This window comes from Lithobates pipiens, unplaced genomic scaffold, assembly GCF_037356315.1.
Source record: "Lithobates pipiens isolate NorthernLeopardFrog02 unplaced genomic scaffold, aLitPip1_a1.2 Scaffold_30, whole genome shotgun sequence".
In the NCBI taxonomy this organism is placed as follows: Eukaryota; Metazoa; Chordata; class Amphibia; order Anura; family Ranidae; genus Lithobates; species Lithobates pipiens.
The window spans coordinates 63,959,504-63,986,076 of NW_027507791.1; the positions used below are offsets into that span (position 1 = coordinate 63,959,504).

At 41.4% G+C, this 26,573-nt stretch overlaps 1 protein-coding gene across 3 annotated transcripts in view; it reads left to right on the top strand.

Moving 5' to 3' along the window:
* Positions 1-26,573, top strand: part of PPP2R5E (protein phosphatase 2 regulatory subunit B'epsilon) — a 203,081-nt gene that overhangs the window by 102,601 nt on the left and 73,907 nt on the right. For all 3 annotated transcript variants that reach the window (XM_077464362.1, XM_077464361.1, XM_077464360.1), the window contains exons 4-5: positions 12,768-12,869; positions 24,851-24,943. In XM_077464362.1, the coding sequence (XP_077320488.1) occupies positions 12,768-12,869; positions 24,851-24,943 (195 nt within the window). The remainder of the gene's footprint in view (positions 1-12,767; positions 12,870-24,850; positions 24,944-26,573) is intronic.

Below are 26,573 nucleotides of genomic sequence, written 5' to 3' on the forward strand. Positions count from 1 at the left end.
TATATGTGTGTGTATATATATGTGTATATATGTGTGTGTGTGTGTGTATATATATATATATATATATCATTTATTATTATAATTTATTTTATGTGTATTATACATATGCTAGTAGTAGTATTAGCGTATACCCATGTACAGCAGCACACAGCCAGTTATGTCTATGGGAGGCTGTACGCTGGCACCTGGGCTTCCCGGACAGGAGAAAACATGCCGAAACTTACACTGAGTGAACTTGTCTACCTGTCTGCAAGTGGGCCTAACATGACCATCAGACAGCTAATGTTGTACTTATCCTTGGGAAGGGTATTAAGAAAAAAGCCAGCAACTACAGTGAGTTTAACAGATGTAGTTTATTTGAAGTTTAACTAAAGTTCTGCTGTAAGAAATGGCAGGCAGGTTTTAATTGCAGAGGAGACATGTCTTGATATTCAGCTATTTGCCATGGTTCCAGATCAGTATATATAAAAAATTGGTTTTACAAGCGAATTGGCCCCTGGAAGGTTAAGTGGATACGCATTTAGTTAAAGGATAGAAATCAGAGTGGCTGTAAGGCTCCATTCCCACTTGTGTGACTTTTCATGCACATGACAAGTTGCAGCCCATTCTTTTTAATGGCATATGTTCAAATTGGTGTAACTTGGCCACACTTGCACCAATTTTTTTGTGACTTTTGATGCCACCTTTCCGGCTGACATTTTGTACATTTAAAAAAAAAAAATACACTGTAATTTTACAATATTTTTTTTTTTATCACTGTTATTGCTGTCATAAGGAATATAAACCTCACTTGTGACAGTAATAGGCATGTGAGAGGTACTACAAGACCCCCCCAAACCCCTCCTCTGCACTTCAAAGTATTCAGCCTTTTTGAATACTTTTTTTTTTTTTTTAACTGGCGCCTTTAGGATGCCAGTAATCCAGGAAGCGATGTCATGACATCACTTCCAGATTACTAGATCCGAGACCCCAACAAAGCATTGGCTTTGTTCGGGTCTTCGGCCAGCTGGCAGACATGCCGGCTTTTTGCTCAGGCCTCCCGGTGGTACGGGAGAGCCTGGGCGAGGAGCATAAACTTGTTATAACAGTCAAGTGGCTGCTGAACCACTTCGGTTGTTACAATAAAGCCAACCGTCCGCTCTAAAGAACGGTACCGGGGTGATGCATGTAACTGCATGCATCACCTCAGTAAAACCCCTTGAAGTAAGAACTGTCAGTTTTTTGACCAATGCCGATACTTCTAAAAAACGGAATATCGAACCCATGGGTGTTTCTCACTACTGTGGCCTCAGGGATCGGAACACAGGCCATCTTCTCTACTCTCCAAGCTTCCCGTCAGGGACCGGCTGTGGCCGATTGTCATTAGCCGGTCTCCTGTCATTGTACTCCTGTTACTGTTCCTGTCTGCATTTGCCTCATGATGGTTACTGTTTATTGTTTTTTTTTTTTTTTTTCTTGACATGTTTCAATAAAAATATTTTCAACACTAAAAAACGGAATATCGGCTGCACCAATAATCAGTTGCTAACATAAAGGTGTGCAATGGAGTTATTACTTCTGGAGAAAATCCATTTGACAATATTAGGATTACAATGTTGGCCAGAGCTACAGAGGAAACAGATTGGAGAGTGCTTATGGCAAATGATTGTAAAAGGAGCAAAAAATGGCCCGGTAGTGCGTAGTAGAATCTTATGGAGGTCACCAGTAGAGGAAAGAGGTCCTAATTTCCTGTATAGGTTTTTAGTGAGACCTAATGTAGAATACTGTGTCCAGTTCCGGAGACCTCGTTATCAAAACTATATTGATGAAATAGAATGAGTCCAGCGATGGACAACAGAAATGGTGAAAGGTTTGAGGGCTAAAACAGATTGGTAGAGACTGCAGGAACCTAATAAAGTGTGTGTGTGTACAGTCTTGAAGAAATAAGAAGTGGTGGATATGATTGAAACCTTTTAAATACATGAAGGGTGTGAATAAGGTTCAGGAGGGCAGTATTTTCAATATGAAGCTACGATCAAGAAAATGGGGATGTGACCTCAGATTAGCAGAAGGAAACCAACTTTCAGAAAGTAATATTTTACAAAGCGTGGTTGATACTTGTAACATACTTCCAGCAGAGGTAGTCAGTCAACAGTAAGTGAAATTAAACATGATTAGGACAAACCTAGCTCCACACTTTGACAACAGGGGCACATATGTATACTGTTAAATAATGAAAACAATTGCTAAAGTATCCACACTGGCATAGCCCAAAAGGTACCCTGGAGAGACTCATCGGTACATGGTCTCACGTGTAGGGGGTAAAGGATAAAGCGCCAGGTCGGAGCCAACCAATTGGCTGGTTTGCCAGTACAGTAATCCTCAGTCACAAGACTGGTGGTGCTTAGGAATGTGGTCACATGACCATCTGCGGCAACCTCAATCTGTTTTTTCCGCAGAGCAGGCCTTTTATTACCATTTGAAGGGGAAGGACGATTGAGTGGCATTTTGTTTCAGTATAAGCATGCATTTACACTTTTCAGTGCACCCTGCCTGCAATTACAAGGTTGTGGTAATTTTTTTTTTTTTTTTTTTTAAACTACTTGTCCAAGGAACTAAATCAGGGTCCCAATCTACTTGTCACTCATGACAATCAACTTGTCCTGATAAACTTTTCCCCAGGATGGAAAATCTGAAGAATCAATGTGTTTTATTAGGCAGATGTGCTTTTAGGAATGTTTGGGGCTTTTAAAAATGAAAGGGGCTTTATGACAACTTGGGCATTACATGTTTTCTAAATTATTGCTAGAAAAATTAGAACCCCCAAACATTATCTATTTTTTAAAGCAGAGGCCCTAGAGAATACATTGGTGGGTGTTGCATTTTATCTTAATGCAAAAAAAATCAATACATAAATCAATTTTTTTGGTAAAATCTAAAAGATGAAATTATGCAAAGTAAATGGATACCAGACATAAAATTGTGCACGCCCGTGCAATGGCAACAAACCATGTTAATTTTACAATCTATAACTGATGCTTTAAAAGCCTTTACAGGTTACTACTTTAGATTTACTTTAGATTTACACCATTTACTCTGGTGCTAAAATTACTGCCCACGATGGTACATTCGTGGTGAAACCTCACGTGTGGGACAATCAGCATTTGATCGCGTGTGGGAGTTACACGCGAGCATGGAGGGACGAGGGTGCTTTAAAAAACAAATTTACATTTTATTTTTTTATCATTTTTATGTAATATAAACATCCCTTGTGACAGCAATAGGCATGCGACGGTATTCTTTGTGGACCGATCTGGGCTCAATAAGATCCCAGATCACTCCTCTGCCCTTGAAAGCATTTGATCACACCAAGATCTGTGTGATCAAATGCTTTTGTTTTTTAAAAATGGTGTTGGTGAAACCGAAAGTGAAAAATACTCATTGCTACCTGTTTTTCTATATCATAGAGGCACGGACAGAGCGTTTCCGATCTATGTCTGCCACTATGACCAGCTGCCAGAAGCATTGGATGTTCCTGCGGGACAGGACAGCCTGCGGAAGGCTGTGGGAGGTACACGGACACCCTCCTGCTACTTGTAAAAGCGATCCAGAGGCTAGTTGGCCACTTGCATTGCTTTTACAAGTGAGCCGGCCATCACCTCTAAACCCCGCTGCTTGCCTGATGTAAAAAAAAAAAAAGAAAAACTTGTCCTGAGCTGCATGTCCTGGCCATTGGGCGATCAGAATTGAACATCCTTGGATTATATGCGAGAACCCCAGCCTGGGGGTTCCTGTGATTAGCTGCAAAAGGCAGCCCCATTGAAAGCAATAGGAAGCTGTCGGCTCATAACTAATCATGCCCACTCATATGTAATTGCTCATACAGCGATCGCATATAAGCAATCGGCCCTAGTTAGTCTGTGTCCAGTGATTACATGCAAGTGAATGCACCCTAAAACCGTTTCTAAAATAACCCCTCAGCATTCTTCTTGGGGGGGGGGGGGGGGGGGAGTGCCTGCAGCGACACCCTGTACCCATGTTTATATGAGGATTGATAATAGGCTTTATGCATAGGATGCAGGGTTTGTTAGATAGCTATTAACCTATCATGAGACCATTGTTCTCCACAACTCTCACCGCCATTATCTAGCACATGTATAATTAAATAGCGGTTTTTATTTAACCCTTGGCCAGCTTTCATTTGTTTTATATAATTACTTGCATGACACAGGGGAGATGTGCTTACCTCCCTGGGGCCTCATGTATGCCAACACAATTGATGTTTGACATTAAAACCACATGATAGCTTGCATAGATGTTAACCATTCAAGTGATTAATCAATATATAAGGGCTGCTTTTAAGTTTATTTAACCTAAGCCTTCATGCGGTCCTTGCTTTTATGAGCTGTGGGAGCCTTCCTGATTGCTGGCAGTTTACAGATGTATATCCTGGTGCTATTTATATCCATATGGGAGTTAAGATATTAACCTTAAGTCATCAGCGCTCTGTTTAATGTGCTTGTCTCATAATTGTAGTTGTAGTTTATTACGCAGTTTGAATTGAAGTAAATTGTGTGCCTGATGTACAAACACTACAAAGTTTAAAGCTGCATATGTACCATGATATGCCAAAGGTGACATGGAGTCTGAAGAGACTTTTTTTTGAGAGAGGGTTCAAGTTAAACTCCAGACAAAACTCTTCATACACAGCTGAAATCGATGGATGGGAGTTGCCAAAAGATTTGCCCATTCAGCCCAGGTTCACATTGGAGCGGGTTTGAAATCGTGCAAAGCAAATAGACAAAAAAAGGTGGGGCAGAACTGGACTTCAGTGGTACAGTATGAACTTGCAGTACTAGAATGTATTAAAAATACAATTTTATTAAATACCGGTAGAGCAATTTAAAAGAATACCCAAAAGGGCAAATATATATGGAACTCAACACAAATGAAAATAAAAATGAATAATAGAATTACTCTGTTAAGGACTGAGGATATACGTAGATTAACCGAAGAAAGGGAGTTTCCATTCACATCTTTCTAGTCAGGTTCTCAACATGTTTTGCAAGGTAATGCTTCTTTGGGAGTATTTAATCAGAGGAGGATTAGTTCTATAAGAGAAGTGTATACATAGAAATAAGAACTTTCATATGGTACAATATAACCGTAGATATGGATAACTGCATGGTGCAGGGCGTCCCAAAGGACCACCACAGGCCAATTGATGGAACAACCTGTACTATCTTAATCAAGTAAGGCCCCTTTCACACGGACGATCCGTTCAGGTCCGCCTGTCAGTTTTTCAGGTGGACCTGAACGGATGCTTCATAGAGGTCTATGGAGCGTCGGATGTCAGCGGTGGCAAGTCCGCGGACATCCGACCCGCTCCGATCCGAAAAAGTGTGACAGAGGAAAAGGCTATTTTTTCCATCCGTCATCGGATCGGGTCACGACAAACACTGCGGTCTGTCGTCACCCGATCTTCCATAGGGGAGAGCGGCGCTGTGACAGGTCCATCCCTGTGCAGTGTGCAGAGACAGACCTGTCATCATCTTGCTCAGAGCAGATCGCTCCGGCGATCCCCACTGAGCAAGCGGATATCCACGGAGCAGATCAGCACTGATCCGCCCCATGTGAAAGGATCCTAAGACTTAGGAGAAAATATCATGAATAGTTATTACCATTTCTTCCCATCCACCAAAGAATCATGAAAAAAAGGGAAAGGCCACTATACTCTCCCACAAGACCACCAAACCGCCCATAACCCCTCAAGGCCACAACGGTAATGCCCATTGTGGCATTGAGGTGTTATGAATTGTTTCAGTGGTCTTGTGGGTAGTATAGTGTCCTTGCTCAACTTGCACGGTTTCAACCTGACAATGCAATCTGACTTCAGGAGGCGATTTGACAGACAGATTTGTCTATAGAAATTGCCTCCCAAAGTTGCCAAAAGTAGTACATAAACTACTTTTGGGAATCGATACAGAGCGGCAAAGTCGGCGTTGCACTGATTCAGACGGTGCCATTGCCGACCAAGAGCAGCGACCTCTTTGCTTATGGCCTTGCTCAAAGGAGAGGTGAAAGCGTATCCCTGTGTTACAGAACATAGAGTGCTGACTTATCCTGATACTAATCCAGAGGGTTAGTAAATGTAAAGCGGAAAGGAATGCCGCTACTCCTGACCAGACCCAGGTGAATAAACGATAGAGCGGCTTCAGCCTACATGTCATCACCACACCACACTTCGCTCACTGAGGACCCGATGATTAAGCTCTGGTGGGCAAGGCAAAATGCATCGGGGTGTGCGCGCCCACTTTAGTGGAGACGTAGGCTGAGGCCGCTCTTTATTGCTTTTTATCGTTTTTTTATTTTTCACCTGGGCTGGTCAGTAGCATTGGTCCTTTCTTCTTTACAGTGAAAGAGCAGCAATAGACTGAGGAGGCCATCTTTCAGATATCTTTCCTGTTGCAGAGAATCATGTCTCCCTGATTTGGCCCCAAGAGCTGCCTTCACCTGAATGTTGGTATACAGGGAATTAGAAGCTGACATAAAGTCACATTCAGTTCTTTATATTGGCTACATGTAAAAACCTTTAAAGTTCATTTACACCTGCTTTGCTCTCTGAAGACTGACCCACTGGAACCCCCCCCCGCCCCCCCACCAGCAGGGGTGATTTACATGCAAAGTCACCACATTTTTTTCTTTTAGGAGATACTAGGGGGTAGATTATAGGGCAGCTCCCTTCTCTGTAAGCCGGAATTCACATATGAACTTTTCTATTCCATTCACATACAATTCAGTGCGGTGCAGTTTGAGCCCATTCCTTTAGAGTGGGCTCAAATCGTTATCCATGCACCAATTTTGCAACCACACTTGAGATGATTGTAGCCATATTGGTGCACTTGCAACAGAAACAATTGAGTACTGTCCATGATACTTTTTTATTTGCACTAATGTAACATTTTTCAGGACAAGCTTTTGAGGTATGTCCCTTTCTTCAAGGTCCCAGCATTTGTGACCTGTGTTGGGAGTGTCGTTAAGACTGTAGCTGCTGACGTTTAATAATAGGACACTTGCCTGTCCTGGAATCCAGCGATGTCAGCACCCCAGCCAATGTTTCTATCGGCTCTCTGGTGCTGCTGCTGTTATAGCCTGTAAAGGAAACCGACAGTGAAGACTGGCAGCTTCACAGTATGTTCCCTACTGCGCGTGCGCAAAGCTCGCTGTGCTTTATGAATGGCCTGGAGGCGGGGGAGGAGGAGGAGGGGGCCAAACTTATGACGTACCTCGCTGCGGCAAGGTCAGATGGAATTGGAGACGAGTACCTGCCCCCCCCCCCCCCTTTGCCGAAAGGTGCCAGGGGAGGGACAGATAAGTGGAGCTTCCACTTTTGCGTGGAATTCTGCTTTAAGCTGGTTCTCCACTAACCGTATTTTAAGTTTCTAAGAGCAGATGGCAGAAAATGCATTTTTTATAAGTTTCATTGCAAAAAAAATTCTTCTCCAACTTAATTTCCTTTTGTCACAGGGATCTGATTTTCTTGGCTAATCTCTACCAAGTAGCTTTCCATTGTCCAGTGAGAATGCACTTCCTGATCACGGGACATCATCTTCTAGCACAATGGAATCACCGTTTGTGGGCCATGTAGTCATAGAAAATCGGGCCTCCCCTCCCAAAATGAAACAAACTCTGAGGAGCACAAATAACTTTTCTTTCTAATATTGGTGATGGCCTTAGATTGTAAGCTCCTTGAGGGTAGGGACTGATATGAATGTATATGTACAACGCTGCGTAAATTGACACCGCTATATAAGTAACTTGTGTTGTCCTATATTAGACAGGACTTTACTTTTAAACATTTTAAAATTGAAAACAGGCTTACATTTATATGCCCCTTACCTTGGCTGAAGAAAAGTGTTGACGTACAATTTAGAATATCTAGTTGAATTGACTTGAATGAAGGAACTGTGAGAGTGCACCCAAAATTGCATCTTGCTACAAAATATATTAAAAACAAATGCATTGCAGCAGGAATAGCTTTTTAAATGATGGTGCAGATTACCCGCATTTAAAAAAAGCAGCAGACTGCACGTGTTTTCTTCTGGTAAATCTTCTTAAACAGCTAACTGCGCCCAGACACTTGCAGTCAGTGATCATTATTGCGTCATCATTTCTGGGCTCCATGTTTTACTCTGAAAACCTGAGGTAGGAGGTTATGTGCCACTGAAACATGTTGGTATTTCACTTTCAATGCAATAAAACAACTTCTTTGCACTCCAATGGCCTGCTGTTTAATCACTGGATGCTACTTTTAAATACATCCTGTACTTATCAGTGTTGCAGCTGTCTTTTTGCTTGGCATATGTAATAAAATTCCTGTCTGCTCTCTTCTAACCTAAAGATTACAATGCACTTGTATACATGGAGGCAGAATAATCTCTGTGCTCTCCTTTGACTGGGAAGACAACTAAATTCTGGTATGGCACTAGTCAAATAAGTATTTTCTTCCATGAGTGTCAGCCCCGTGCACACAGTCACCAGCTCGTATACTCGGCTCCTCTGGCAATGAAGGCAGCAGCCTGGAAATGGCACATGAAACAGATTGGAATGTCCAAGGCATCAGCCAGTGCCCATTCTAAGGTGCTTTTGACCATTCACAGTGAAAAATATCTGAGACAGATATGTAAATATTGGGCACATGCAGCTGCGCATTTTGTTTGGCACCACACAACGGAACCTATTGCTTTATAGCAGGGATATGCAATTAGCGGACCTCCAGTTGTTTAAGAACTACAAATCCCATGAGGCATAACAAGACTCTGACAGCCACAAGCATGACACCCAGAGGCAGAGGCATGAGGGATTTGTAGTTTTGCAACAAGCTGGAGGTCTGCTAATTGCATATCCCTGCTTTTATAGCCTTGTACCAATGCATATTTTAATACTGGCCACTCAGTGGCCAGCCAGGTATCTCTTAAACTGTCAGACCTCTCAGTTCCTGTACTCTGTCCTGGGTTTTTAATATTTTTTTTTTTTTTTTTTTTTAATTATGGATAATGTGACAGCAGTAGCTGGAACAGAACATGGTGGGAGGGAATTATAACCAGAAAATTTTGCAGTTGGGAGTGTCCAAGGCATATCCAATATAAAGCCAGGGGCTTATTTAGCCCACCCAGCTCCTCCTATGGTCAAAATGCTTTTGAAAGAAAGAAAGAAAGGAATCTCCAAACTTAAAATGCATTACTAGCCCATACACCTAATCAATATTGTCTAGGGTGATTTAGGATGACTGTAGGTGTAGAAGCAGTATTTATTTTAGTTTTAAAGCTGGGTTTACACTGGTGTGCTGTGCCATGTCGCATGTGATTGCCTGTGTGATGCGATTTCAGCCATACAGATAGTATGGCTAAATTTGCATCGCATTCGGACAAACTCACGAAGGACCCTTTTTTTTGGTCTGCTCCAGAATCTGATTGCATGGGTGTTCACACCCATGCCATCCGATTCCTGTCCGAAATATCAGTTCGCACTGCCATATGCGAACTGAAATGAGGGTGTCATTAACATTGCACTGACACTCCCAGCAGTAAGCATATGGCAGTGTGAACTTCCTTGCGAGTCAGGCGCGATACTGGAACACGCAGTGGATTCGCAGTGTTCCTGAATCACACCTATTTGAACGGAGACTGAAAATGTAGTTCTTTATGCAAGGCTTTTCTTTTTTGCATCACTATTATTGATTGCTTTTAAAAGCAAGCTCCTTTTAATTGCATTTGCTCTAATTGGGCTTACTAACTCACGTTTAATGTTCTGCTTCTTTATTTAAAAAATAAAATAAAAAATGTGATCTACTCACATAAAATTAGAGAATTCCTTGTATTCATTTTAAAAGAATGAATCACGTGTATTTTCAAAGCTTTGAAAAACCAAACCTCTTTTATATTCGGTAATAAGCCTGTGTCCTTACTAGGCAAGGTAAAGACCCCTATACCAATCATTTCCACCCCAACAGACATCAGCTGCCTACAAGCACATCCTTTCCTTGCAAAATGCCAAACGGGTGTATGGCTTTGATTAGTTGCATTATTCCCTGTTTACTGCAAAGGTTGTAGGTGGGACCTCAGACATTAACCATGCATTAGGCTGCTGCCTAGGTTGCCTTATGGATGATGGCGAAAAGAAGAAATCCAACCTCCAACCGCAGCCAGAAGTACAAACTGACAGATTGTGTTTACATGCCGTATTCAAAGTTAAATTACTAGTCTGGTGCTGTAGAAGTAATGTCCTTCCTCTGAAGGAACTGTGATGACAGCAATAGGATTAAACAAAGTGCTGGTTGTGGTTTTTATGGTATTTGGTGCATTTTACACAAAGCAAAGGTCTTTTTTTTTTTTTTTTATATATAGATTTTTTTTTCTTCCGTGGCAGTAAATGCTATTGGTTATGGTAACAACATACTAGGCCCAGTTTCCCTTTTCTTTTAACTCTTGATGAGGTTACCATCCTGTACTTTGAAGGGAAAGAGCTATAATGTGTACAATTAAGCTTCCGGGGTATGCACATCCCCTGCCCCAGTTATAGGAATTGCCTAGTTCTCCTTTACCTTTGAATTGTCTGTCCTACTTCTTTAGAGATCCCCCTTTATAGATATTCCAAAGTGACCTGTTTTACGTTTGTTTTTTTTTTACTTAGGCTGGATTCACACCTTTTAAACTAACTCAGTTACTTTTATTCTGTCAAATTAAATAGTTCAGGAGAGGTTTTAAAACGTCCCGTGCACATTAAGCCTTATACTGTAGTTGTCTAATTGTAATCACGATTCTCCAAAATCTTACACCAGTTTTGAACTGTGCACAGTTATTTTGAATAATGTGCTATAAGCAATCAATAAATATAGAGAGATATATTCCTAGATAAATATACAGAGATCTATACCTAGATAAATAGAACAATGTATAGAAAAAGATAAATATGCAGAGATATAGCTTGATAAAAAGATGTGTGTGTGTGTGTGTGTGTGTGTATAATAAATTGTACCATGCAAAAGCTTTGAGCAGGTGTGAACCAATGCTGTAAATTAGGAATGCTTTCAGAAATAGAAGTTTTAATCGTTTTTTTTATCTGTTAAAATGGAAAGTAAAGGAACAGAAGAGAAATCCCAATCAAATCATTATTTGAAGTGACCAGTGCCACCCTTTTCCTCCAAAATGGCATCAGTTCTTCTAGGTGCACTTGCACACAGTTTTTGAGGGCTCTCGGGAAGGTAACATCTTGGAGAACTAACCACAGATCTGTGGCTGTAGGCTACCTCAAATCCTTCTGTCTATTCATGTAATCCCATAAAAACTCATTTTGCAATCAAGGCTCTTTGCGTGCCAGACCATCACTTCCAGGACTTTGTTCTTCTTCTTTACACTGAAGATGGTTTTTATTGTCATTGCCTTTATGTTTTGGGGTTGTTGTCTTGCTGCAGAATAAATTTGGGGCCAGTCGCACTCCTCCCTGATAGTATGGCATAAGGAATAAATATCTACATCTGTATTTCTCAACATTGAGCACACCATTAATCCTGTCCAAATCTCCAACTCCATTTGTAGAAATGCAGCCCCAAACTTGCAAGAAATCTCCACCATTCTTCACTGTTACCTGCAGACACTCATTACTGTATCACTCCCAAGCCATTTGGTGAACAAACTGCCTCTAATTGCCTACAGCAAAATATTTAAAATTTTGATGCATCAGCCCAAAGCATCACCTGCCATTTTTCTGCACCTCAATTCTTATGTTTTTATGCAGAGGATGTGCAGGCTATGCATGAAAATATAGACACTGGTGCAGAAAAAATGGCAGGGGCTGCTCTGGACCGAGGTGTCAAAATTCTGCACCCCCAAGCACCTTGTCCCTATGTTGATGAGGACAACGCCCTCCTCCCTGCAACCCTGATCGATGGTTGTTGGGGGCTGCGGGTGATGGGCTTGTTGGAATCTGGAAGCCCCTTTTAACAAGTGGGCCCCCAGATACTTGCCCCCCCACACTATATGAAGGAGTATGGGGTACATTGTACCCCTACCCATTCACCAAAAAAGTGTCCAAAATAACAGTACGCAGGTTTGTAAAGTAATTTATTAAGGCAGCTCCGGCGTCTCTTTGGATTTCTTCTTCCCTCTCCGATCCTTCTCTCTCCGCTGTCTTCTCCTTCTGTTCTTCCTCTGATCTTCTCTTGACGCTCTCTCCCGCTCTAATGCTAGGGCTGCCATGTGCCATATGCATGGGGCGGGACCACCAGCTGACCTCGTTCGATGGCCCCCCTCCTGGTGACGTCACCAGCCATCATGCCCCCCGCACTAAAAGATTTCAGTTTGATTTTCAATTGAGTTGTACAGTTTATAGATCACATTAAAGGTGGAAAAAGTTCTGAAATCATTCATCTTTGTCTCATTTTTTTACGCTTTTATCACAGAAACCTGATATTTTAACAGTGGTGTGTAGACTTTCTATATCCACCGTGTACGTATTTGTATATTGGTTGTAATTCCCTTTTTTAGGTGGGTTTGTTCATTCTCTGACAATACTGATAGATCTAGTGGCTGTCGGGGGGGGGGGGTTTATGTCTGCACCTAAAGCACCATCATGAGAATTTGACAGGTCAGTTGGTGAAGTGACAATGAATTCCTAATACATTTTATAACCTGAATCCAAAATAAGGAATTTACTAAAAGTGAAAAACAGTTTCACCTTATTTAGTAAAACAAACTAATTTGATTGTATTTTTTTTTTTCTTTCTCAAGGTATCCTGCAATATATTTAGGACTCTCCCGCCAAGCGACAGCAATGAGTTTGATCCCGAAGAAGATGAACCAACTCTCGAAGCATCATGGCCTCATTTACAGGTATTGGAACACTTTCTTAAAGCGGGATTCCGCTCTTTTTTTTTTTTTTTTTCTTACCTGTGTTACAGGTGGGCGACTGCTACCTTCGCTTAGCATCCACGTCCGCCGTTTTTTTGACCCCCGGCGCGACGATTCTTTTCCTCGGGATGACTTTTAAAAAAGTGCTCTGGCATTTTCCATTTTAAGTGTGGGCGTCTGAAGCCCACAGGCATTTACTTCCTGTATATCGATGACGCTCGGCTCCCAGCATGCTCCGCTCCATCTCGCACATGCTCAGTGTGCAATGGTGGTAATGGCAGATACAGCTGCCTGCCCACTTTAAAAATGGCAAATTCGGACACGCCCTCGTCACGTGACCGGCATCCTAACGAAATCTCACGAGATTTCGCAATTTCATTGTCCCCCCATGGATTCTTGGGAAATTTCCCAGGGACCATTGCGAGGACGATAACCACACCTACTCCCACGGGAGGACAACCCGGAAGTCAGCAGAAACATCTGAAATAAAAGGTAAGTAAAGAATATTTTTTTTTTTCAGGGTTCATTTAGGTAAGTATTCTATCTTGTGATTTTAATAATATGAAGTTTAATTTTTAGGTACCAAACCGCTTTAATACGCTAAGGCTACTTTCACACTAAGGCAGTTTTCAGGCATGTTACTAAAAATAGCGCCTGTAAAGTGCCTGAAAACTGCCTCTCGTGCCTTCCCAGTGTTAAAGCCCGAGTGCCCTTCACACTAGGGCGGTGCGCTTGTGGGACAGGAAAAAAAGTCCTGCAAGCAGCATCTTTTGGGTGGTGTATACACCGCCACTGCCATTGGAATAAACGAGCAGCGCTTCAGAAGCGCTGCAACACAGGTGCTTTTACCCCCTTTTTGGAGGTTAAGAGCCCTGCTAGTGGCCGAAAACCGCTGCTTAAACATGCGGTTAAACTAGCAGCGCTTTACAGCTAACAGACCCGCCACCACCAGTGTTAAAGCAGCCTAAATCATTCAATTTGCATGTCTGCTTTCAGGTATCCCACTTTACACAGCTCAGAGATGTAACTTAACTCTTGAACTAAAAAATGCAACATGTTAAAAACACAATAAGTATGCAGTGAATATAATCCCCAATGTGAAGGGCACAATGTGTACTCTCATGTATGGCCATACAAATGGAAGCAAACCATTTAACCTATCCATTTGTATGGGAAAATGTAGGAAAATCAGCCTTTTTCAATCTACTGAGTGCACAGATCCACAATAGGTAAAGTGCTAAGAGAATTGGAACGAGCTGATGACATGCACCATTTGAGACATTTTAGAGGCGATTTAAAAAGCAGCGGTGCAGCCATACTGCCCCTTAACCACTTTCAGACCGGACCATTTTGCTGGTCAAAGACCAGACCACTTTTTGCGATTCGGCACTGCATCGCTTTAACTGACAATTGCGCGGTCGTGCGACGAGGCTCCCAAACAAAATTGACGTCCTTTTTTTCCCACAAATAGAGCTTTCTTTTGGTGGTATTTGATCACCCCTGCGGTTTTTATTTTTTGCGCTATAAACAAAAAATAGAGTGACAATTTTGAAAAAAACGCATTATTTTTTACTTTTTGTTATAATAAATATCCCCCAAAAATATATAAAAAAACATTTTTTTCCCTCAGTGTAGGCCGATGCGTATTCTACTACATATTTTTGGTAAAAAAAATTGCAATAAGCGATTATTGATTGGTTTGCGCTAAAGTTATAGCGTTTACAAAATAGGGATAGTTTTATAGCATTTTTATTAATAATTTTTTTTTTTTTTTTTTTTACTAGTAATGGCGGCGATCAGCGATTTTTATTTATTTTTTTTTTATTTTATTTTTGTGACTGCGACATTGTGGGGGACCCATCGGACATTTTTGGGACCATTGTCATTTATACAGTAATCACTGCTATATAATTGCAGTGATTCCTGTGTAAATGACACTGGTAGTGAAAGGGTTAACCAGTGGGTGGCAGTGTAGGGGTTAAGTGTTCCTAGGGGTGTGTTACTAACTGTGGGGGGGTTGGGCTTTCATTTAGTGAACACTGATCTCTGCTCCAATTACATGGAGCAGAGATCAGCGTCACTAGTTGCTAGGCAGAATGGAGAAATGCTGTTTACATGGCATTTCCTCCATTCAGCCGTCCCGTGAGACGATCGCGGGGATGCCCGCGGCGATCGAGTCCACGGGTCCCGCGACCGGACTCACGGGGGTCCCGACCAGCGCGGGAGCGCACTGCCGGCGGCGCGCTCCCGATGGCAGGGTGGCATTGAATATATCCTAGGGGTGTGTTACTAACTGTGGGGGGGGTTGGGCTTTCATTCAGTGAACACTGATCTCTGCTCCAATCACATGGAGCAGAGATCAGCGTCACTAGTTGCTAGGCAGAATGGAGAAATGCTGTTTACACGGCATTTCCTCCATTCAGCCATCCCGTGAGACCACGGGTCCCGCGACCGGACTCACGGGGGCGCGCTCCCGATGGCAGGGTGGCATTGAATATTGGACGTACCTGTATGCCAATATGCCTGCCCGTGCCATTCTGTCTACGTAAATCGTCGTGCGCTGGTCGGGAACTGGTTAAAGTGCTTGTAAACCCTTACATATACCCAGTGAAATGACTGGCCTCAGGTGATACATAAATTCTACAAAAAAAACACAATATATCCTGGTGCAAAGTGAGAGATGACTCAAAGGGTAAGAAATGGTTTACAAATAGTGCCAAGATTAGTCCATTAATCCAAAAGTAATATATACATTATGTATGTGTCCATGTGAAATAAGAAATAGGAGGCAGCAGCTATCCTCCCAGTACAGCCATCTCTGCATCAGACGAAAGGGGAAGAAAGGAGGCACCGCCTACCGTAACTGTAGAGGTTAAAAATTTATTTAATAGCACAAGGATTAGGAATTATTTACAGGGTGATGTAATATAAAAGGCTCATCAATGGGCTCCTCAGAAGCAGTAAAGGTGCCATGCCACAGCATCCTCCGGATTCAACACCGTCCACAGGGTATGCAAGAGTGATTTCCAAGTCCCATGAGCATCCTTTGGCCATCAGGAAGCAAACCCGCGTGGAATGTGGGTGGAAGTTTTGTCACCGGACCGCTCTTGTGACAGAGGAATAAAGAGTTTGCTGGGGGGCCAGACAAGTCGTGTAACTGAACGCTTCACCTCTGCGTTAGGCAGCGAGAACTAGTAGGACATACTGTTTACTGCAGCCTTCATTTTAGGAATGGACTGTAGAATGTAGATTGCAGTGTGGAGTGACCTTGCGGTATAAAGCATGTAAGGAATAGCCACTCTATCTTGTATATGGTCCTCCTTAGTTTTGCCATTTTTGACTGCTGAGCTATAAGCTTGCTGTTTAGATAGCTATAAGTAACTTCTTTACTTGTATATTTGACATTGCATTAGGAGTTCTATATATATTTAACCACTTAACGACCGCCCACTGTATGTATACGTCAGAACTTTAAAGATGATTTCCATCTTTTCAGCGGGCGGTTCTGTTTATGATAATGGTGGTCTCGTCCCTGGATTCGCCACAAGATCACCGTTATCGGCGGTGGGAGAGGGGCAGAAAGGATCGGCGAACTGTTCTCTTATTTTTTAATTTAAAAAAGTAAATTTTTTCCAAAAAAAAAGTGCGCTTGTAAGACTGCTTCGCAAATACGGTGTAACAAAAAGTATTGCAATAGAACTCTAGAGTGTTATGCCATGTACACATGACCGGACTTTCCGGAAGACTAGTTCTGACGGTCTTCCCGACAGACTTTCTGCGGAGTTCTGACAGACTTTCCGAACCTACTGATTCAGCCGCACACAATCGCACCAAAGTCCAACGGATTCGACCGTAATGACGTACGATTGGACTAGAATAAGGAAGTTCATAGCCAGTAGCCAATAGCTGCCCTAGCATCGGTCTCTGTCCGTCGGTCTAGCATACAGACTGATTTTTTTTTTTTGACCGGACTTGAGTCTGTCGGAAAGATTTGAAACATGTTCTAAATCTAAACTCAGTCTGATTTTTGGACAGCAAAGGCCAGATGAAGCCCACACATGGTCGAATTGTCCGACGGACCTTTGCCAAAGACCGGCCGTGTGTACACGGCATTAGAGAGAAAAAAGTATGATGATTGGGGTTCGAAGTAATTTTCTATAAAAAAAAATTGTTTTTAACTTGTAAACACAGAGTCTGAAAAACGGGCTCGGTCCTTAAGTACTTATTTTGCTTTTAACACAATTTTTGAGAGTTGGATTACACTTTGGGCAGCGGATGATAAGTTCAAAATAGCAGGTAAGTCGTCAGGTTAAGTGTTCTATGCAGTGCAGTATTTGGAGAATTATACATTTTTTGGTCACAATAATGCAAATACTTGTCTGTCCCCATTTGTTACCATTAGGAGGCAGAGATAGTAACTGTTGAAGGCTGTGCCTGAGCACTTTTCACTATCTGTGGAAGGAATAAAAAAATAAAAATAAAAAATAAATAAAAAAATGCAGCTACAGCCCTGTTGGTGAGATTGTGGCACAAAGGCACAGAATATCCACCGGCCACAAAGAGAACATTACTACTTATACCATGTACAGGGTGTGCACATGCCTGAAGGTCTTTGGTTAGCTAGGCAGAATGATACAGTACAATGATGGTAGTTTGTCGAGTTTATTTCGTATATAAGTGAAGGCAAAAATAGAGCAGGAGTTTTCGCTCCCAGTAACAGCCTTTTGCCATATAAAGCTCCTTGTAGTCTAAACATTGCCATACACTTTGCTGAGTGCTGAACAGGAAGATGGATTAAACTCCCTATAATAAAGTGGCACAAAGATGGGTCTATAGCTGTACATATCATTGTTCCTGTTCCATTTATGGACTTTCTTAACACAATTGTGCAAATTTTAAATGTAAGCAATTTTTTTTTTCTGCTGAGCTCAAACCCAAGAACAAAAATGTAATAAAATGCACAGTTTACCTGTGGCGGCTGCATTGGTTTTCTTTTTTCAGGTTAGAACACTTTTAACAAGTACAGAAAATGGCAGTTGATTGTCCCAGAAATACATTGTCCTTGTTTTTTTTTTTTTTCTGTGCGATAAACTGGAAGCAAAACAAATGTCATCCATTTTATGGAAACCACTAATTCCATCACCTCCCCTTTGTAATGGGGATGAACAAAGGTAGACCTACTTTCTTTCCATAGATACAGTGGATTACGAAGTGTAGCCACCTAGGGGACAGTTTTGTTTGCAGCATTACTGGGTGAAAATAGGGGGAGGGAAAGCTAAAAAGAAAACGAATCCAATTTAAAGACTAGTGAGCTTTTTTTGGGGGGGGGGGGGGGGGGGACTATAAAAGGGGAGAAGACAGGTTCAAACAGCCTTTTTCCACAATGCAGAGGATTAACCCCTTTGGTTCCACAGTGAGTATATCAAGCATGCTTTACTGAATATACAGACTGATTTTACTGTTGTGGGTTTAGTAACACTTTCAATAAATTCTGTATTCCATGCTGTTTATACTCACTCAGTCACTATGGGATTTTTTTTTGTGTCCTGCAAAAAAAGTGTTGATTCTGCAGCTTTCTATTTTCACCTTCTATCCCCAATTCAGCTAGGGATTTTGCAGCTGTGGTGGCAACTCTGCACATGCTCAGTTTTCAATGAGTTTCTGTGCTGAGCATTTCTTCCCTATCGCGTCTGAGCAGCCCAAGTGACACGTGGGCATATACACGGAGGTAAATGACAGCCCACTGACCAGTGAGATGACGAGCCTTGGCATCCCAGATTTTTTGGAACTATGCAGTGATTCTCAACTATGCTGCAGATTGCATGAGAAATGTAGTTATAAAACATCTGGGGTGCCAAGGTTCGCCATCACTGACCCACTCCCTTCGTTCTTCATGCTCACTAACCAGCTGTACACAATGTGGGAGGTATATTACATGTAGATTATTGGAGGTTTCTCTTCCCTGTTATTGTAAGGCACAGACTGGAGGGAAAGACACCACCTGTGACTGGAAGAAATCTGCCCACACCATGTTTTTGCCAAAAAATTGATTTGATTTCAAATATGTTTGTTTGCCAATTGAAGAAAAAAATATTGATATTTATTTTTACTGTTTTTAATCGTTTTTTTGGTGTTTTTTTTAACATGTGACCAGCAGGAGGGGACTAGAAGCTCCTACTTGTTTCCCTGCAGACAAGCTGGGAAAGAGTTGGGTCATGGGACTGATGTAGATCGATTTGAAAAAAAAAATACTTTTTTTTTTTTTTTTTTTTCAAACATTACAGTGCCATCATCCACCAACATAAATAAAAGGGGCAATGTAATTTAAACTGTGTGTTTAGTATGACTTTTGATTACTTTTGACACGCTCTTGATTGGCTACCATGCACAGCTGCACCAGATTTTGCACTCCAGTTTTAGTAAGTCAACCTCAAAGCAATAATGTGCTCTTGTTTTGAAATCTGTGTAAACCATTGTGGTCGGATTTCGGAGAACCTTCAGTTTTCACCCAAAGCAACTTCATTAAACCTTGTGCTTGCAACTTCTTTCACTGCATGATGTATCACCGATCGGTTTCAACTTTGCAAAGCGGGTTGAAGCCTGATTGAGATCTGTTGAGATAAACTTAATGACATTAACACTTTGATTACATTAGCTCTTATGTACAGTATCTCACAACAGTGAGTACACCCCTCACATTTTTTGTAAATGTTTTATTATATCTTTTCATGTGACAACACTGAAAAAATTACACTTTGCTACAATGTAAATTAGTGAGTGTACAGCTTGTATAACAGTGTAAATTTTCTGTCCCCTCAAAATAACTCAACACACAGCCATTAATGTCTAAACCGCTGGCAACAAAAGTGAGTACACCCTTAAGTGAAAATGTTCAAATTGGGCCCAATTCACCATTTTCCATCAATGTCATGTGGCTCATTAGTGTTACAAGGTCTCAGATTTGAATGGGGAGCAGGTGTGTTACATTTGGTGTTATCACTCTCTCTCTCTTACTGGTCACTGGACCTGGCAACTCATGGTAAAGAACTCTCTGAGGATCTGAAATAAATTAATTGTTGCTCTATGTAAAGATGGCCTAGGCTTGAAGAAGATTGCCAAGACCCTGAAACTAAGCTGCAACATGGTGGCCAAGATCTTACAATGGTTTAACATCACAGGTTCCACTCGGAACAGGCTTTACCATGGTTGACCAAAGAAGTTGAGTGCACATACTCAGCGTCATATCCAGAGGTTGTCTTTGAGAAAGATGTATGAGTGCTGCCAGCATTGCTGCAGTGGTTGAAGGGGTGGGGGCTTGGCCTGTTAGTGCTCAGACCATACGCCGCACACTGCATCAAATTGGTCTGCATAGCTGTCATCCCAAAAGGAAGCCTCTTCTAAAGATAATGCATAAGAAAGCCCACAAACAGTTTGCTAAAGACAAGCGGATTAAGGACATTGATTACTGGAACCATGTCCTGTGGTCTGATGAGACCAAGATAAACTTATTTGGTTCAGATGGTGCCAAGCGTGTGTGGCAGCAAACAGCTGAGGAGCACAAAGACAAGTGTGTCTTGCCTACAGTCAAATATGTTGGGAGTGTCATGGTCTGGGGCTGCATGAGTGCTGTCGGCACTGGGGAGCTTCAGCTCATTGAGGGAACCGTGAATTCCAACATGTACTGTGACATATTGGACCAGAGCATGAACCCTCCCTTCAGAGACTGGGCCACTGCCTTGCTAAAGAAGATGAGGGTAAAGGCGATGGACTGGCCCAAGCATGTCTCCAGACCTAAACCCTATTGAGCATCTGTGGGGCATCCTGAAACAGAAGGTGGAGGAGGGCAAGGTCTTCAACATCCACCAGCTCTGTGATGTCGTCATGGAGCAGTAGAAGAGGAATCCATTGGCAACTTGTGAAGCTGTGGTGTACTCCATGCCCAAGAGTGTTAAGGCAGTGCTGGAGAATAATGGAGGCCACACAAAATTTTGACACATTGGGTAAAATTTGGAGCTTTTCACTTGGGGGTGTACTCACTTTTGTTGCCAGCGGTTTAGACATTAATAGCTGTGTTGAGTTATTTCGAGGGGACAGAAAATTTACACTGTTATATAAGCTGTACACTCACTACCTTGAATTGTAGCAAAGTGTCATTTCTTCAGTGTTGTCACATGAAACGGTATAATAAAAAAACATTTACAAAGATGTGAGAGGTGTACTCACTTTTGTGAGATACTGTATGTGGGAAACAGTACAGAGATTGGAACAAAAAAAAACACAGTTCGCAAGAAGGTTTTCCAATTGCTGACAGTGGAGTGCCTGGATCTGTGAGTTGGTTGGCCAGTTTCCCTTGGCGCACTACAGGACTTGGCTTCACCAAGGTTCTCCACTTTGTTCCATACGTTTTTTGTTTTTTTTTAAAGTGTAATTAGATCCATTCAGGTAACGTAGTACACTCAAAGGATGATTGGATTGGACTACCTATGGGCAGTAAGAACTATTCAGCCTTTCCTAAACTTCAGAGGAATGTCCTTTCCCCTGCTCATTTTTCTTATCTCCTGCTACCTGTCATGCTGCTTCATTTGGCATACTCTCCTGCCCAGTAAATCCAGAACTGTCCTGCTGAAACTGTCTCTCATGCCAGCTCCCACTTTGCCCTAATTTTCTCTTGTGTCCTCAGGAAATCTGCTGTCTCTACTGGGTTCTTACAGCCGGCTTTCTGATTATGTAGCCACAAGGTCGGCCCTCCTACTGCTGTATGGATGCCGATGCCCCCTGGGTTGTGTGCCGTACAGTAGATATTCCATGAGGCTGCAGCAGTAGTACACGTAATTCTTGCCTAGGCGATAACTGATTTTTTTTTTTTTTTAAGTCAGCTTCATACATGGGGAGGGTTGGATTAACGTAAACTTTAGTTTTGAACCTTCCTCCTGATAGTTTGAGGCGCCAAAACTCATCTTAGAAAGTTTATATTTTACTGAGAATAGTTGATGCTTGGAATAGACTTCTAGCAAAGGTGGTGAGTCAGTAAACAGTAAGTGGCTTCAAACCTGCTTGGGACAAACCTAGATCTATAGTGCCTTGAAAAAGTATTCATACCCCTTGACATTTTCCACGTTTTGTCATATTACAACTAAAAACTTAGATGTATTGGGGCACGTTATAGTGAAGTGGAAGGAAAATAATGGTTTACAATCATTTTTTTAAATTTTTTTTACAAATCTCAAAGTGTGGCGTGCATTTGTATTCAGCCCTTTACTCTGATACCCCTAACTAAAGTCTAGTGGAACTAATTGCCTTCAGAATTCACCTAAATTAAATGGATTCCACCTGTGTGTAATTTAATCTCAGTATAAATACAGCTATTCCGTGAAGCCCTCAGTGGTTTGTTAGAGAACCTTAGTGAACAAACAGCATCATGAAGGCCACATTACACACCAGACAGGTCAAGAATAAAGTTGTGAAGATATTTAAAGCAGGGTTAGGTTATAAGAAAAATATCCCAAGCTTTTAAAGTGGTTGTCAACCCTTACAAACCACTTTGACCTACAGGTAAGCCTAGATTAAGGCTTACATGTAGGTCCAAAAAATATCTCTTAAACCTACACGGTTTAGGAGATATTTGCCAAAATACAGGCACCACTGTCTACGGCGCAGCGGAGTGCGCCGCTGTCAACGGCGATATGCCGCGAGTGGCGGCCCCCCTTGCGCATGCGCAGGAGTGACGTAATTGCGGCTTCGTCGAATGACAGCGGTGGAGCAGCGAGACCCACGAAAAAGATGGATGCTCCGGACTACAGGGGACAGCGGTGACTTCGCTGGCTCCTGTGTCAGGTAAGTGTCACATAATGGACTACTATGCGATGAATAGTATTCCATTATGCTTTACCTTTGCAGGGAATCAAAGAGGAAGTAAACCCATAAGGGTTTACTTCCTCTTTAACATCTCACAGAGCACTGTTCAATCCATTATCCAAAAATGGAAAGAGTATGGCACACCTGCAAACATACCAAGACATGGCCGTCCACCTAAAGTTACAGGCCAGGCAAGGAGAGCATTAATCAGAGAAGCAGCCAAATGCCCGTGGTAACTCTGGAGGAGCTGCAAAGATCCACAGCTCAGGTGGGAGAATCTGTCCACAGGACAACTATTTTTATTTTTTTTTTAAAACAGAAATGAACACACAGAACATCTATTAGTCGTGCACTCCACAAATCTGGCCTTTATGGAAGAGGGGCAAGAAGAAAGCCATTGTGGAAAGAGAGCCATAAAAAGTTCAGTTTGCAAGAAGCCATGTGGGGGACACAGCAAACATGTAGAAGAAAGTGCTCTGGTCAGATGAGATCAAAATGTTTTTGTTTTGGCCAAAACGCTAGTGGAGGAAATCCAAAACTGCTCTTCACCCTGAACACACCTTGTGAAACGTAGTGGCAGAATCATGCTGTGGGGTTGCTTTTATTCAGCAGGGACAAAATGCAATTCATCTGGAAAGAATTCACGGCGCTTAACTTTTTCCACATTTTGTTATGTTGCATACAGCCTTTTCAAAAATGGGTAAAATTCATTATTTTCCTCAATTCTACAAACAATACCCCATAATGTTAACCTGAAAGAAGTTTGAAATCTTTGCAAATGTATTTAAAAAAAAAATATTGACTATTGGGTGGCTGAATACAAATGCATGCCACACTTTTCGGAAATGTATTTGTACAAACAATTGAAAACCATTTATCTTCCACTTCAGTTATTTGACACTTTTGTGTTGGCCCATCACATAAAATCCCAATAAAACACATTTACGCTTTTGGTTGTAACATGACACAAACTGGAAAATTTGAAGGGGTATGAATACTTTAAGGCACTGTGTACTCAAAGTTCACCAAAAAAGAAAAAAACAAAATACAAAAACATGTATAAAGGGGGAAAAAAAGGAGCAGACTTGATCACTTTTTTGTTATCTCCTTTTTATATTTTTTCTGGACATTTTTAGTGAGATTTGTTTTAGCCAATTACTAGGAGGAGGAGTGGCAAACCATGCACATTTTTAGGCTCTCCCATTTTAAGTCTATAGGGCCCCAAAATGCGCCGCTTTGTCCCAAAGAAGCTCAAAGTCTTTCCGTCGACGGGCTTTAATTTGACACTGAACTCTCTGGTTAAATAAGTCTTTTTTTTTTTTTTCAAGTAGTGCAAAGGTACCTTTTTTATTGCTCTCCGCATCATCAAAGTCTCAAAATGATTTTTTTGTTGCTCAGACTTCTTGTTGGTGGGTGTCTACATTTGTTCTCCAGTCTTACTGTATGTAGGAATGTAGCCGCAATCCGTTGCTTGCTCCTGAAATGGACTAGGGAGTATAGACTATGGAGTATATAGTGTACATAGAACCGTGCACATGGCCGCAACCAACGTGTGCTAAGTATTTTTATTTTTTTTAAACACCTTTACCAATAAAATACAATTTTGAGTTTTTTTTTTTGTATATTTGAGTTTTTTATATATGAATTTGATTCATTCTTTCTTTATAATTGAGCACTTGGGCACTTTTTGAATTGATTGTTTAAAAAGACAGCGCTACATTCTTTGGAGGAAAATCTAAGTATGCACTGCTCATTCCAAACATAAGCAAGAAAAATAGAATACTGGGCCATCAAGTAGTGGATGTGTATAGATTATTTTTGTAGAATAAGGATATAAGTTGTCACTTTGTGACATGACACCAAGGTGTGAATATGCATCATTGAATATAATGGGAATCCTGATGTTGAGCATTAAATTCCTTCAGATCACTCGGGTGTGAATGGAATCTAATAAATTAAAGGCAATTTGGTAAACTGTTGGTGTTCGTATTTTGCACTGCTATTGTTAAATGCTTTCTTCTGTAACCCTTCCCCAGTAGTTGTATTCTAGAATCAGCACAGTAAACACATACAAGTTGATTCACCAATTTTTAATTTTTTCTTTTCAGCTTGTATATGAATTTTTCATAAGGTTTTTGGAAAGCCAAGAATTTCAGCCCAGTGTTGCCAAAAAGTACATAGATCAAAAATTTGTATTACAGGTAAGTTCACTGTTACACCATAAGATATAATTGTGAATATTGATTTCTAACCTCTTGTACACCGTACTTTTCCTGGTTCTAGGACTCTTTGGTGCTTTTCTAAAAGGGTAAATGTTGCCCAGCAAATCTGGGTTCGTGGAAGCCAATCATGTGCCAGAACTTGTATCCATTAACTGTTCCAAACTTTTTTTGTTTTTATTTTATTTACCAAATAAAAATGTGTTCTTGGGTTATTCCTTGTTCAGTCACACTAGGCTTTCTAATATGAAAGCCCAGCACTGCCTTGTTCATTTTTAACTGTCTGTGTAAAGAAGACAGGAGGGTTGTGTCATCTAAATTATTCAGCTGTGTAGCTGTAGTGTAGATCCAAACAGGTGATCAAATAACATGGACTGCCCAGGATAGTTGGGGCACTTTCACACTGGGCGGAGAGATGGTGTCGGCAATAAAGCACCACTTTTTTTTTTTTTTTTAGCAGCTCTTTATAGTGGCTTTAGCGTCGCTTTACTGTTTTAGCTGCGCTTTTTCGGCTGCTAGCAGTGGGCTTTTAACCCCCACTAGCGGCCGAAAAAGCACTGCTTTGGCTGTGCTGTCTGTTGATTTCAATGGGCAGGGGCGCTTTAGGAGCGGAGTACCGCTCCTAAAGCTACTCAGATGCTGCCCTCAGGAAACTGGAGTGACAGGAGAGGCTCTTCGCAGGCACTATTTTTAGCACTATAGCTCCTGTAAAGCACTTCAGCGTAAAAAAGCAGCCTTACAGCATAGCAGTAAATCACTCTGGAAAGCCTCGTGTTAAATGAGCTACAACATCACCTGCTGATTACAAGTAGATTGTCATATTCATCCAAATTGTTTACCTGAGTTAAAAAGAAATGCCTGTTTTAAATTCCTGAATATAAAATATATGTAGAATAATGTTACATTACCTTTATTGTAGTTATAATGTGAGGAGGAAAGGAGAAGAGTAGAAGTCGGTGGCTAGTATTAGTCTGTTTATAAGATTTATCAATTGCCAACGATATAGGTTCCAAGAAAGATGGATATTTTTTAAGTGCAGGCAGATTCAGCTACATATTCTGTAGCTTAACTGGAGCTGTATCAAGGAAAATAAGGATATCCTAATTGGGTTTGCCCTTGCATCGTCGGCTTGTGTGTCCAGCGAAAGGGTTCTACTGTAGTATACTTATACATGAAACTATTTAATAACTCTGAGCCCCTCCTCTTGAATTTGTTGTTGGCGTACTTTTCCAGCCAATTTATTTTTTTATTTTTTCTGGTGAGTAACAGACCTTCCTTCCTGATGAGATTTCCCCTTGTTTCTTTCCTGTTGACAGGTGTCAATGGGACATGAGGCAAGGGTTTTTTTTTTTTTTTTTTTTTCAAATGAAACATTATTCCCCCTTTTTTTTAATATTAAAACAAATTTGACTGAAGCAGCCAAGCAAACCTTGTATCGAAGTAGAGCCAAAGATTTTTTTTTTTTTTTAAAGCTGTACTCCCCTCTATGGGTCACTGGAGTTTAGTTTGTTCTGCACTCCTGTGACCCATTTTCAGCTTACAGCGGGCTAAAGCCTGCTGACAGTTGACATCACAGAGCCGGTCCAAGCGCTGAAAAGATTCCCGACCATAT